Raw genomic sequence first — 13863 nt, 5'->3', positions numbered from 1 at the left:
TAATTGATAGTATACTTCAAATACTACTTTAAAACTTGATTCATCCATTCTGTTTCTCCATCAATTTGAGGATGAAAAGCCAAAGGAAGCTTTATATCTATCTTTAGAAGCTTGAAAATATTTCTCTAAAATCTTGATACAAATTGAGTCTTCCTATCTAATATAATATCTTTGGGTAATCCATGATAGCAATATATGTTGTATAAAAAAACTTAATCATTTTTTTCACCTGTGATAGATTTTGTACATGGTATAAAATGTATCATCTTGATAAAATAATCTACTATAAAAAATATAAAATCATAAAAATTTGATACTAAAAGTGCTATGATAAAAATCCATAAAAATAAAAGACTATAATTATTTTATAATAAATAATGGCTGAAAAATTTCATGAGGTAAATGATGAAGAGTTTTGGATCTTAAATAAATATCATATGATCATACAAAGTTTTTAATTTCCTTCCACATTTGAGACCACCAAAAATCTCTTGATATTAATTCCAAAGTCTTATTGTATCTAAAATGTCCAATTGTTGGAAAGTCATGATAAGCTTAAAAAATATATAATTGTACTTTGTCTTTTAGAATATATAATTTTTTCTTAAAATATAATAGATTATTCTTCATCTTAAATTTAAAATTATCATGAAACTTAGAAGATTTTTTTTTGAAATCATGAATAAGAGGATCAAAGGACATACTTGATTAAATTTTCTTGATAAAGGTTGAATTAACAATTAATGTTATTTTTATTACTTCAAGATGAAAATACTTTGATTTTAAGAAGATTGTTCTTTATTAATCAAAAATTACTTCTCTTTCTTTTGGTGTAAGATAAGAATATCTAAAAGAGAGTGTGACAAATCTTGTTGTTTTTTGGATCAATCAGTAATCTTGAAATCAAATCTTCATAAAGACATCCTTTAATGAACTTGGCAATGATTCAAAATACATGTTGACATGAAGTACTCAAGATTCTTGTGATTTGTATACTAAGTGACTAGATTAGAAATGTCTTCTATATAATGGTGCCATTTTTAAAATAAATCCATGATTGCAAGAAATTCTTAATCATGGATCTCATAGCTAATCTCGACTGCTAAAAATTTTCTCAAATGAAAAGCTATGGAGTGCAACTTGTCATCTGCTCCCATTCATGATAAAACAACATCCATAGCAAAAATTGATGTATCTATTTTTATGAAGAATGTCTTTTAAAAGTCAACATAATACAAGATTAGTATAGAAATAATGTTGTCTTCAAGGCTTCAAAAGATGCTTCAACTTCTTTGCTCCACTCAAATTTGTCTTTACATGTCAAGTGTATAAGATGGAATACAACTTGAAAAAAATTCTTGATGAAGATCTGGTAATAATTGACAAAGCTTAAAAAAAATTACATATTTTTTATTATTTTTGAGATCTTCCAATCTATGATAGTTTGAATCTTCTTAGCATCCATCATAAAACCATTGTTTGAAATGATGTATCCTAGAAAGTCAACTTGAGTAGTGTGAAATATATACTTTTCTATCTTGGCATATAATCTTGCATCTTTTGGTTTTTGTAATATACAATGAATATGAAATTCATACTCTTCTATATTCTTAGAGTAAATCAAGATATGGTCTAAGTAAAAAATAATAAAATCATCAAGAAACTTACAAAAGATATCATTCATTAGATGTTAAAAAGTAGCTAGTACATTTGTGAGTTCAAAAAGCATGTTATTATATTCAAAATATCCATACCTAGTTTAAAACACAGTTTTTATTTATCTCCTTCTTTAATACAAACCAGATTATATACTCTTTATAGATCTATTTTTGCATAGATTTTTTCTTAAGTCAATTGATGAAGAAGTCTTAAAATTAAGAATAGAGGGTACCTATTCTTGATAGTGATCTTGTTGAATCTTTAATAGTCCATATACATCCGTAGAGATCCATCTTTTTTCTTCACAAATAAGATAGGAGCCCTGACTAGAGATTTAGAATAGCATATGAAGTTCTTAGCCAAATTCTCATCAATATATTCCTTAAGTGCAATCAACTTATTTTATAATAGGCTATAGATTGGCTCAAATGATACTTGAGCTCCTTTTTAAAAAACAATGGAACAATCATGACAATTTTCTAGAAGAATATCTACATTCTTATTTTCAAAGACATCTTAATAATTTTAGTATTAGCTTAGAATGCGACTTGAAATTTTTTTCTATCAAAAATAGATGTGGTGTATATAACAAAAGTTGACTCTTCGTTTGCAACATGCATGAAAGTTCTCACATCTATCAATAATTTTAAGATGTAACAATTTTATAGATTTTTACTTGCATAGCAAAACGTTGGACTAAATTATGGAAAAAATCAAGACTGCGAGAAATTCCATCTATCTAAAGATTATACCTGTTTAATCACAATAATCTTAAAATAATTGGAGTAAAAGGAGATTTAATCATATTAAATATTATTAAATTATTATAAATATTAATTACTATTTCTACAAGAATAATTTTATGTATAAAATCTCTAGAAGATAATGAAAAATGATCTATTATTTTTACATGTATAAGTTTGATTTTTTTAAATAAAAATATATCTTATTTTTTAACAAAGTCTTTGTTTATAAAATAAGTTGAGGCTCTTAAATCCAATAAGGCTAAGAATTTGTGATTTTTCAATCCTAAAATTTTTTTTATTATAAAACAAGATAAGAAATATGAGGAAAGAATATAATCTTTATTAGGAATTGCATAAGATTTCAGCCGCACAATCTCTATTATAGCTGGAGAGATTTGTTTTTTGAGACATCATCTTCTTTGGCAACCATGCTTCTCATTCTATGATTATCTTGCTTCTTTGGAAAATATTAAACAAGGTGCTTGGATTCTCCACAATATAGGTACAAATCCTCTTAATGACAATAAGGCATTTTTTTACTCAATAAGAGGTTTAAAATGTATCATATCAATTTGCATTAATTTTGGTCTTCATGAATAAGTTTTTAAAAACCTAAAAGCTGCTGTCATTACTTGACTTGTTTCATTTTGGCCAAATCTTTATTCTTGACACCTTTTAAATAATTAATTATTACATGTAATGATTTGATCAATAAATTATTTTAAAGATTTTACTTTTGACATTGTTAATAACAAATCTTTGATGTTGTCGTTCAATCCATATTAAAATTGTTGATAAGAATTTTATCATTCTAGTCCATGTTACAAGTGAAGTATTGGAATTTAGTAGCATATATGATAGTTGACCATGATCCTTGTCATAAAGATAAGACCTTGGTCTTTGCTACTCTTTCTTGATCATTATCTTCAAATATAGCTATAAATACTTTTAAGAATGAATTCAAATCATAAAGGAGTTGTGAAACTTTTTCTATTATTGATGCAAATCAAATAAGAGCTCTTCCAAATAAAAGTGCATCTATGAATCCAACTTGAGTAAATCCATCAAGATATTGGAAGGGATGTAATCTTAGATAGAACTAGATTTGTTGCAAAAATCCTCAAAATTTTGATCTTGTTCCATCAAACTTCTCGCGCATACTAATTCTTATCCCCATTGTACAAATACAAGTATAGCTTCCTATATTTAGTTGTAAGGTTGATCTACTTACTTCTTTCAACTACACAACTTCTTAATATAGACTTTGAACTACTTTCATAGGCATAGGAATATTGTTTCTTTGGTTGGCATTGGTGATGTATGAAATTTCTATCTTAAGAATATTGATAAGTTTGTAAAAATCTACAATAGTTGCAAATCCATTCTCACTTTTACCAATTGTAACATCCATAATTTTTTCTTCTATTTCAAATAACTCGACAAATCCATAAGCTAAATTAGAGGAGGGTAATTTGTAACCTCTAATATCAAATGAAAATTTCTACAAAGAGGGATAATTTCCTTTATTTAAGGAAAAAATTATTGTTAGAAAATTAAATAGTTTGTTTAAAAGTAGATAATCTACAATCTTCAAAATACAATAATAGAAGTAGGATAATTTAGTCACTTCTAAAATAAGATAAGAATAATGAGTTAGGATACTTGTCAAATTTCCAAGGACATGAATCTTGAAAAAAAAAAAAAAAAAAAAAAAAAAAAAAAAAAAAACTCAATGTATTCTTCTGTCACTCAAAAAAACTAAAAAATGACTTGAAGATAATATAATATTAAACTAGAATGACTATTATAAAAGACAAGAAGACTAGAAAGTCTTGAAATAAGATTAAGGACTAGAAAGTCATTGATAAGAGTGAAGAAGGGTTTATTCTTACCTCCATATATATTCTTAACTAGGAGCTACATGGCAATGTCTTATATGACCTCCAAAACATGTTGACTTTGCAAGACACATATTTTAACTTGCAAGACAAGTATTCTATATGTGCGCCACATAATTAGCTTGTTTTGTAAGCTACCAATACATGGTTTACTTGTTGACCAAGTTTCTAACCTACCAATCAACTATAAATATATATAAAGTCAAATCAGCGTCTATAAAGCTTCTAAGAAGCTTTTTAAAAAACTATCATAAAATAAATCTACTTTTATCTACTTCTACTTAATCATATAAGTAAATATTAAAATAAATATATATGTCCATAACATCTTGCAATACAAATCGTAATAGCAATCAATTCTATAACAACAATTCTACTATCTTTATCAATGTGCATTATTTAGAGAATAAAAATAATTCTTAGCACATGAATACATCTCTAAAGAAAAATAAAGAGATAAAAAGAAAAAAATAATCTACTTGGATCTAATTTAATGATGCTTCTTAAGACCCTATGTTTGAATATGTAATCCAATGCATCATCAATAAGACTAAAGACATGGCAAAAAAATTTGTAAAACAATCCAAGTATTGCCTATGTGACTAACCAAAACAAGTCACTTTTCACCACAAACCACATTCACTTTCATCAACATGCCCAAAAATTATTAAAACATCAACATACAAATACGAAATCAAAAGCACTGACGTACATACTACTATCACATGCCAAACAACTTGAAAACTACTCCTATTGCGTTCATACTCATTGTCACATACTCACTATCATACTTGGCCCTTCTCAACACTATTGGTGTTGTGTCCTCTCAACACTATTAGCAATATGAAGAAGAAATAATAAACTGCATAAAAGTCACAACCCCATTTGAGAAGGGGTTGACATAGTTCATCTGAGGTCATGGATGTTTATCATCTACTTAATCATGATGTACAGAACACTAACACCTTACATTCATAGTCAAAAATTCATCCTATATTATTGAATATTATATTATTATATATTAAGGCACATTGTGCACAGTGAATACAACTTGTTTATTGTTACAGATTGAAAGCTGAAGGAAAGGACGTGAAGATACAAGGGCAAGATAAAGCTCGAGTTGAGATACGAGCACAGGCGTGGATCTAAGCAGATAAGGTTGCGCGGATGATAGCACGAGGTTCTGGGGGGGGGGGGGGGGGGGGGTTGGGGGAGCAGCGACGGAGATTTTCTCCATAAATTTAGCAAAGCTGGCGGTGCCATTGCAGGCAGCGAAATCAGCATTGACCTCCAGCGCACTGTTAGTACTGGAACAGATGGAAGCTGTGGTTTCCGAGTCAAACCTGATGGTGCCGCTACCCACGAGGTTCTGCGGCGCTGAAAGCAATTCAGAGAAAGCATGACGACGAATTGACGATACGTGTAGTAGGTATTGTGGTTAAAAATCATAGATGTATGACGAATCTTCTCATGATGCTGTTTTACGTAAGTGTTGAGTGATGTGAGTTGGGAACACAGGCATCAAGCTTCTATTGAAAGTAAACTCAATCTCAGTGAATTAAAAATGAGGACCCCCCCACAATCAATATAAACTTCATGTGGCAACTCTAAACAGAAGATTGACGTCATCAGAGAGTTGCAACAACAGCAACTCTAACCAGTAGTACTAAAAAGTAGAACCGGAAGCATCAGTTGTTGGGAGAGTGAGAATCGGAAACACCTGTGCGTACGGTCCATCGTGCTCACCCCTCTGGAACAGTGACGAGAGGCGGGCACCGCGTCGTTCTGAACTGCAGCGTCGAGCATTCCATCGTTTCTTGCCGGTGCTGGGATTGTAGATAGATGCCACAAACCGTAGTTCTAGTGATTTGGAGTGCAGAGATTGCTGCAGAATATATACATTTTTTTTTTTTTCACTTGTGAATTAGCTGCCATGAAGTTGCATTTGCTAGAGTAATGGTGATGTAGGACCTGCAGTGCCGTGATGCTTCTGAGGGGTTCGGGTTGTCATGGTTGAGTAACTGAATTCTGCAATTTTTGGAGGGTTTTTTGAAGTGGAGATTGGAATGTTGGTTTTCGAGAGGTGAGGGCACGTCGCACGGGGAATTTGTATTACTGTTAGGTTTTTTTGGTTAAATTCGGTTTGTGGGCTTGGCGAATTTTTTCGGGGAGATGAAGGGGAAGGGGGGGGAGGGAGGGAGGGTGACGTGGATGATTCGGTGGTAATGGGGCTGCCGATGGGGCGGAAACTGCGAGTGACATGTACGGAGAGCAACATATTTGACCAAATTCCGGAGGATGGGGTGTTAGTGAGGTCGAGTAGTATGCCGAGAGGGTGTCATAGTTCAATGCATTCTTGTAAGTCTATTTCACCAAAAAATAATTCATGGAAGAATAGTTTTGAGGATGCGCACATAGGTAGAAGTTTGAAAAATTCCTTTAGTTTAGGATTTTTGTTTCCAGATGAAGGGGATGGCAGCAGCGATGAACTTCGCCAGGCCTTGCTCACGGACAGCGAAGAAAGTGACGATCCAGGAGTGTCTCCTCTTGAAAATGCGAAGAAGAATTTTCGCAAGAGCCACGGTACATGGGGGAACCATGTGGTTAATGTGGATCTCGTACGAGGCACCTCTATCGATTTAGCAGCATGTGAGGATGCAGCGTCTAGAATTCACAGGTGCCAGACAGCGCCGGCTATGTCGAGCATGAACCGAGAGCGGAAAGCCGCCGCTCTGAAGCGTCCAGAGTTCACTAAGGGCTCTGCAATTGTAAAACAAGCTGGAATTGGCCTCATAATATATCTCGCTTTGGGGGTTACAATATACGCATGGAAAAACGATGAATTCTCCGGCATTGAGTCGTTCTCAGTGGTGGACGCCCTTTACTTCTGCGTTGTCACCATGTGCACGATCGGCTATGGCGACATTGTCCCTGTAACCCCGTTTGCGAAGCTCTTTTCATGTGTTTTTGTGTTGATTGGATTTGGTTTCATCGACACATTACTGAGCGGGATGGTGACTTATGTGTTGGACAAGCAAGAGCATCTTCTTTTAAGCGCTGTAGAGGGAAGCCACTACCGCACTGCCAAGAAGTATTTTTTGAACGAAAAACACGGTAACCGGATGCGCATCCGGTTGAAAGTTGCCATAGCTCTCGGTGTCCCCTTGCTGTGTATTGTCATCGGCACTGTGATGATGATGCAGTTCGAGGAGTTGGGATTGCTGGATGCTTTCTACTGCACGATCATGTCTGTCACAACTGTCGGATATGGCGACCATACATTTAAGACTTATTATGGCCGTCTATTTGCCGGCGTCTGGCTTCTCTTTAGTACCTTGGCAGTGGCGCGGTGCTTTCTTTATCTTGCGGAGGCGAGAATCGATAAGCGCCACCGGGCGATTGCTAAGTGGGTGCTGCAAAGGGAGCTCACTGTGGGAGATTTGGTGCAAGCCGATCTTGATCACGATGGGTCTATCAGGTGTGAAATCTTGGGTTGCCGAATGATTTTTTGTTGTGTTATTCTTGAATTCGCACTTCTTGAGTAAAATTTCTGGCTTTTTGCTCTTAAATCCTCTCATTGTTCAAGTGCGAATTTTCAACAGAAGTACATATACAGTATCCCTTGTCTTTTTGTATGCTTTTTGAGAATTTCATCATAAAATTCTTTGGTAACAAACCAGTAGTAATGGATGAATTGGTACGAGAATCAGCAGTTATCAGTTCATTTGTTCAGTTGAATATTTGAATGGCTCAAAATGTGCGTTCGCTCTTGTTCATTGCATCCGCCGGAGTAGTCCAGTTAGCTGATTTATTACTGTTTTAGCCTGAACGTAGAGGCCTTTTCAAGCACCTAAATTTATTCTTCAAAGTTCGCCTTTGGACAATAAACAGTTCATGCGTGGAATCTTTTTGAGTTCGAATTGACCCAGTTATGCAAGGCTCACTGAAAGTCGACAATAAAGTAAACTCAATTTACCCAAGTTCAGTGGTCACCAACGGGACTTTCGTTTCCTGCTGCTCTGGGAACTGTCTATTAAAAGCATTAAAATCCAAAGTTTTAAATCTTTGATACTGATATTTTCAGTAATGAATTCTGGTAATTCTGGAACTGTACTGAACATTTACACTAGTCTTTTGTGTGTTTTTACAGCAAAGCAGAGTATGTTGTATACAAGCTTAAGGAGATGGGGCACATCCAGTCACATGAAATTGCAGACATATGTCACCAATTCGATCAGCTTGATGTGAACAACTCCGGAAAAATTACTCTTGCTCGTCTTCAGGAAGGAAACTGACTCTTTGTACATCTTAACAACGTTTCTGCGACAAAACGCATGAGACAATGTATGGGTTTCTGATTTTTTGGAGTTTCAGAAGAAAAGCTCTCTATCTGCACCGATTTCATTTTGCACTCACACAGAAGTATTTTGACATAGAATACTTAGCTGTAGATGCCGGAAGGAACATAACATTATTTAGCAAGTGCGAGAGCGCATCTCGCATAGACAACTCAAAAGGTGAAAAACAGGTCATTCTATTGAAGTTGGCAATCCAGTTGATGACCTTGGATTTTACACCGAGTAAACCTGCCAAGATAGCATAAACCTTATACACCTGTATCTTAAGTTAACCAGTGTAGCGATATGGCTACGGTGGTTGCCAGGGAGCTGTACAATATCATGCACAAGATTGTCTTTTAAAATTCACGTCACCAAGTGTCAAGATCTAGACACACATTCAAATGACTCAGATCCCACGCTCAAATCAGGAATAGGAAATACGTTTCACTTCAAGATGCTTGGACTAGATGAACGAAAGTTTGGGACGTAAAAAGCTGACTAGTAATTTGGATGCTTAAAATCTATACCCATGCAAAGTTACATCATAAGATAACCCTTCCATCAATAAGTACTGAACTGGGACACTATTTGAGTCACCTGCAGAATTCAGTGATCCACAACAAATTACATCAGATCATACAATAAAAAGAGGAGAACTAAGGAATTGCAGAGTTAACGAGGAAGAATGTTCCTACTTGATACTAACTGAAAAGATCATACAATCTGCAAATTCTTTGACTCTAATTCCTCAAAATAATCATGAACTAATTCACAATTAAATTGCACATTCAGAATCGAGGCTCTAGAAGTCTGGGTCTTGTGAACTAATCAGATGAGAATATGAGATGAAAGTTACGTCTAAAATGTAATCTTGAATATGACTAAAAATATTGACCTATAACAAGGATTGAGCAGAAAATTCTACCTCCCAAAAATTGGTTATCCAGTAGCCAGTGCATTTTCCTTGAGTACTTTCAGTAGCGAAGGGTAGGTAGAACAAACCCAAGCCATCTATAACTACCCTCAAACCAAACTCAACGACTGTTGTAGAAGAAGTAAAGCATGCTTGATGAGCAATCGATTGTGCAGTAAAACCCAACAACTTCCAGTTAAAATCCTGCCCACCCTGCTGGCTGGTTCATTCGATTTGTTGGTGGCTCCACCTTAGCTCCATTGAAAGCAGTACCTACTGAAGGACTTCGTTCCTGTGCCATACTCCATCTTTCTCCACCAGGATTACTGGCCCTAACGTCCTGTTGTCGCACACTCCTTTCTGGTGTCTTTTCAGACGAACCAAACAAAGAGTTCGTGCTTGCCCGCATGTCATGTTGTCGCATACTTCTATCTGGAATTTTCCCAGAAGAATTAAACAAAGAATCCGTGCTTGCTCTTGGATTGCCTTGAGGTGGTCTAGTAGAATTCACTTGCTTAGGTGGATCCTCAAAAGCTGCCCATGAAGACTGCTGGTTTGCTGAATTCGTGGAGAGTCCTTCCTGAAGGTCCCAAATTGTTCCACCCTGTGTCTCCACTCCCTGTGCGTAACTCCAGGTATACAAGTCAGAAATAAGACATGTATCAAGAACTATCAACAATGAAACTGCGAGAGTGTGGTATCTTCTACAAAAATACGCCATTCTCGACGAACATAATCAATTTTAGAAATACGCAGCGGAAGAAATGGAGTGTATTCAGAGAACTAAAACCAGTAAAAGGCGTATTTACACTCCAACTTGAAGTCAAAAGATTGCTGGATTGAACTAGATAAGTTTCTATTTTCGAATTCATATAATCCTGTTGGACGCGTCAAATACATTACTTATTCTAGTTAAAATTGCAGGTACCCAGACTTCGGTTTGAACAGCGTTGCAGATTACTTGATTATAATGATATCTACATGATATATTGAGTATCTAAAACGTACAAATGTCACCACTAAGATTGAGAGAAATTATTTGATGAACAAATAATTGAGAAAAGCCACTAACCTGTTCAAAAGCTTGCAATTTCTTAGCACGCGAAGAAGAGCTATGCTGCTGCGTAGGGGAGGTGTTTTTTCCTGCACCCGAGCCAAGCTGAGATTTCAAGTCTTGAATTTCTTGTCTTTGAGAACGACAGATTACTGTCAACTTCTCAAATTTTGATGCTATAACTGATTTTTCCTCAAGGGCCTGCTTCAGAGCTGCATTTAACCTGTCAACTTCATCTTTCAACTGCTCTTGCGATCTTGAATGCAGAGCTGACTGAGTATACTCTACTTCGAACGCTGCAAAAGACGAGTCATCTGTTGAAGCTCTTTCCTCTGATACTCCATGTTTCTGTCTTGACGTTGAGGAGCTTCTTCCTGATTCCTCTTCGCTCTGCCAACCAGAGCCCTGCTCAACCTCACCATTACCGAAGTCCCTGTACCTAGTATTCTGTGCTAACCCTTGAGTTTGCCGTGCCATTCCAACCCCGCCAGTCCTCACTGGGGGTGAATTGGCAACCTTCGGAGGACTAGTGTTCAAATACCTAGAGGGCACTGGTGGACTGGTAGACTTGAGTGGAAGCGAGGACTTACTATTGGTACCCTTCTCTTGTCTTGAGTTTGAATCAGCTGGTATTGCAGCTTCGGCATATTGAGTGGACCAGAAGGCACCCTTGGCAGAGTTATTGCTCGTACCTACGGGTTCCACTGAATGTTTCTCTGCTTCTTTAGGTGGAGTGCGAGAGGCCACAGATGAAGTCGAGCTAGAAGCCTTTGCTCCCTCCATGGAACCGCCTATAAGAAGTACAAGCACCAATTGAGAAGTAAAAATTTGGAAATCGAAACCATAGTATGATTGTATCAATTCCAGTGTTCACAAAGGACTACGAAGACATGCACCCTGCTCTGACTTGATCGATGTGACTCTCTATGAGTAAAAGATATCATTAGACTGAAGGTTTTACAAATTACAGATACATCCAGGAAAATGACTTTGTCACAAAGATAGAAATTGCAAGGTCCAGCATGGTCAATGGGATCAGTTAATGAGCTACCAGTATGATGGTGCTTCTGTGAAGCAGTCAGTGGCTTGTTATGCACTGGAGCCTTGTCTGGGTGACTTCTACGACAATCAGGGGGAAGAGCTTCATTTACGCGCTGCCAGACCTGTCCCCCAAACCAGCGATCAGGTCGCAAGCAAAAATTCATTCTTCAACAAGTCTAGTCCTACGTTCAGAATCTTCAGAAGCGAAGCCCCCATATCTTGCTGCCACAAAAACTAACCTAGTCATGTAGAAGAATAGGCCCAGTCCAGCAAAGCCCTTGCCTGCATGACACTCGGCCTGGCCTCCGGAGACACATTAAGCATGTCTTTGATCAACCCCGTGATTGCAGAAGAGTATCTTGGCGACTCCGGTATACGGTAGTTGCAATTCAGAATTTGTAATTTCGACTCACCATCGAATGCGGATTTAAGATAAGCAATCCTGTATAAGAGACAACCGAGTGCCTGAATCACTCAAGTACCAACAATTAGTCCATACAACTCACAGCCTCACTAGAGTAAATGATGAAATCACTGTAGCCTACTGAAATCCAAACTTTCGCAAAACTCTTACCCAAACGTCGACCTTCTCGCTGATTAACTCCTTCTGATAAAGGTCCCACATCTGACAACCAATAGCCAGTTAGGCTCTGAAGTGTGTAACATTCATTGATCTTGAGTTAAGATCCGAAGATCATTACCAAGAGAAAAATATCATTTGCACACTAACCTCTGGTGCCCGATAAGAAGGTGTTGTAAACTTCCTAATGCAATCTTCTTCCAATCCCATTTCTTCTGGAGAATCGAAGTGCTTATGATTGGTAGAATTGCTTCCAAAGTCACACACCTTCCACGCGCCGTCTGACCCTAGGAGCACGTTCTCCACTTTTAAGTCCCTGCGCAAAACGCTTATCATTGTTGCTGGCAACTTTTCTGAAAGGGAGCGGATGAAGATTGTAAACAATTAGATTTTTAAAATATGAAATTGAGACTTCTTGTTAAGAAGCGGCTCCTTATAAAATTGGAGATTCAAATGGTCCCACGTAGAGGAAACTATCCCAGGATTCCAAGCAGATTCGAAAAATGTAATGGAATGCAGGAACGCATCAGAAAAGCTTTTTTGCCTAGAGCCCAATAAGATGTAGAAGAGTAGCAAGAAGGATGTTTTCGGTTATTAGAATGATGAACAAGCTGGATCAAGGAGAGGCTACAATCGAAAACCAAAAACAATTACAACCTTGCAAAGACACTCTACTAGGAACATTTCTCAATCACGAGCACGCAATCGAACAACAGAAGGGGCGATCTCAAACCTGTGGGCAATTGGAGGGGATTGACTATGCATGGCGTAGACAGCATTGCAGATGTCGAGGAAGATAACAAGAATTTGCTTCTCGTCGTAATAGCCCGCTCCCCGATTCTCCAACACATGCGCCAACATCTTGTGGCAATACTCCATCACAAGGAAGCATTCCTTCGTCCGCCCACAATCATACACCACCTGTCCATGCAACGTTACCACGTTCGGGTGGCCCCGCAGAGCCTTCATCACCGCGACCTCCTTCTTCACCAGTTCCACCGACTCCACGTCATTGCAAATGATGTGCTTCAATGCGTACGTCTTCCCGGTGGACGATTCTTTCGCTAAGTACACACTCGAGAATCCGCCCTGCGCAATAACGCTTCTAACTTGCAACTTCAAATCCCCAACGTCCACATGCTTTCCTTCCAATGTCCCCCCGGCTTCCTTGTTGGGCATGAACTGCTTCAAGCGCCACATCTTTCAATCTCCGATCAATCAAACCCCTGCTCCCCTACTTCTCTCCTCCCCGAACCCTCGATCTGAAATCACCACATCTACCTCCTCGTGAGCCGATCTCTAAAACCCAACACAAAACAAGAAATCCGATGAGTAAGAAAAACGCAGTCAACTACAACAAGTAGATCCAGCGACACTCCGTGGCTTGGGCGAGGGTATGAAACCTAGCGAGACAAAAGGGGCACAGCGAGGACAGAGGAGAGGCAGTAGGTCGGGGACACTGAGCAAGCGACCAGTCTTTACGAAGAACACTGACGAATACGAAAGATCGCATTCATTGTGTTTTCCTAACGATTAACCAGGCTGATGTCCAGCTCTGTTCGAGTCTCACGCGGCAAAGGTCATTTGTCGTTTCTTTACCGAGATCGCTACAACAAGAGAATAAGAATTCAT

At 37.3% G+C, this 13863-nt stretch overlaps 2 protein-coding genes across 3 annotated transcripts; one reads left to right on the top strand and one right to left on the bottom strand.

Annotated features, from left to right (window-relative positions):
* The first annotated feature begins 6188 nt into the window (after nt 1–6188).
* LOC112285814 (two-pore potassium channel 5) lies at nt 6189–9039 on the top strand. The gene is made up of 2 exons (XM_024527019.3): nt 6189–7781; nt 8454–9039. The coding sequence occupies exons 1-2, from the start codon at nt 6529–6531 to the stop codon at nt 8596–8598; spliced, it is 1398 nt and encodes a 465-aa protein (XP_024382787.1). The 5' UTR covers nt 6189–6528; the 3' UTR covers nt 8599–9039.
* A 268-nt stretch (nt 9040–9307) lies between these two features.
* Nucleotides 9308–13748, bottom strand: LOC112285810 (uncharacterized). 2 transcript variants are annotated; one of them, XM_090252519.1, is made up of 8 exons: nt 13635–13748; nt 12965–13493; nt 12382–12547; nt 12226–12276; nt 11934–12116; nt 11662–11773; nt 10629–11401; nt 9308–10175 (listed from the first exon to the last, which is right to left on the bottom strand). In XM_090252519.1, exons 2-8 carry the CDS (start codon nt 13429–13431, stop codon nt 9753–9755), a joined length of 2175 nt encoding a protein of 724 aa, XP_090108645.1. In that variant the 5' UTR covers nt 13432–13493; nt 13635–13748; the 3' UTR covers nt 9308–9752. The 2 variants fall into 2 exon arrangements, with proteins under 2 accessions (XP_090108645.1, XP_024382780.1); XM_024527012.3 differs by having other exon boundaries at nt 12965–13726.
* Between the last annotated feature and the right edge of the window lie 115 nt (nt 13749–13863).

Source organism: Physcomitrium patens, chromosome 8 (assembly GCF_059467195.1).
Source record: "Physcomitrium patens ecotype Gransden chromosome 8, ASM5946719v1, whole genome shotgun sequence".
Taxonomy (NCBI): Eukaryota; Viridiplantae; Streptophyta; class Bryopsida; order Funariales; family Funariaceae; genus Physcomitrium; species Physcomitrium patens.
This window is presented reverse-complemented; position numbering and strand designations above follow the sequence as displayed.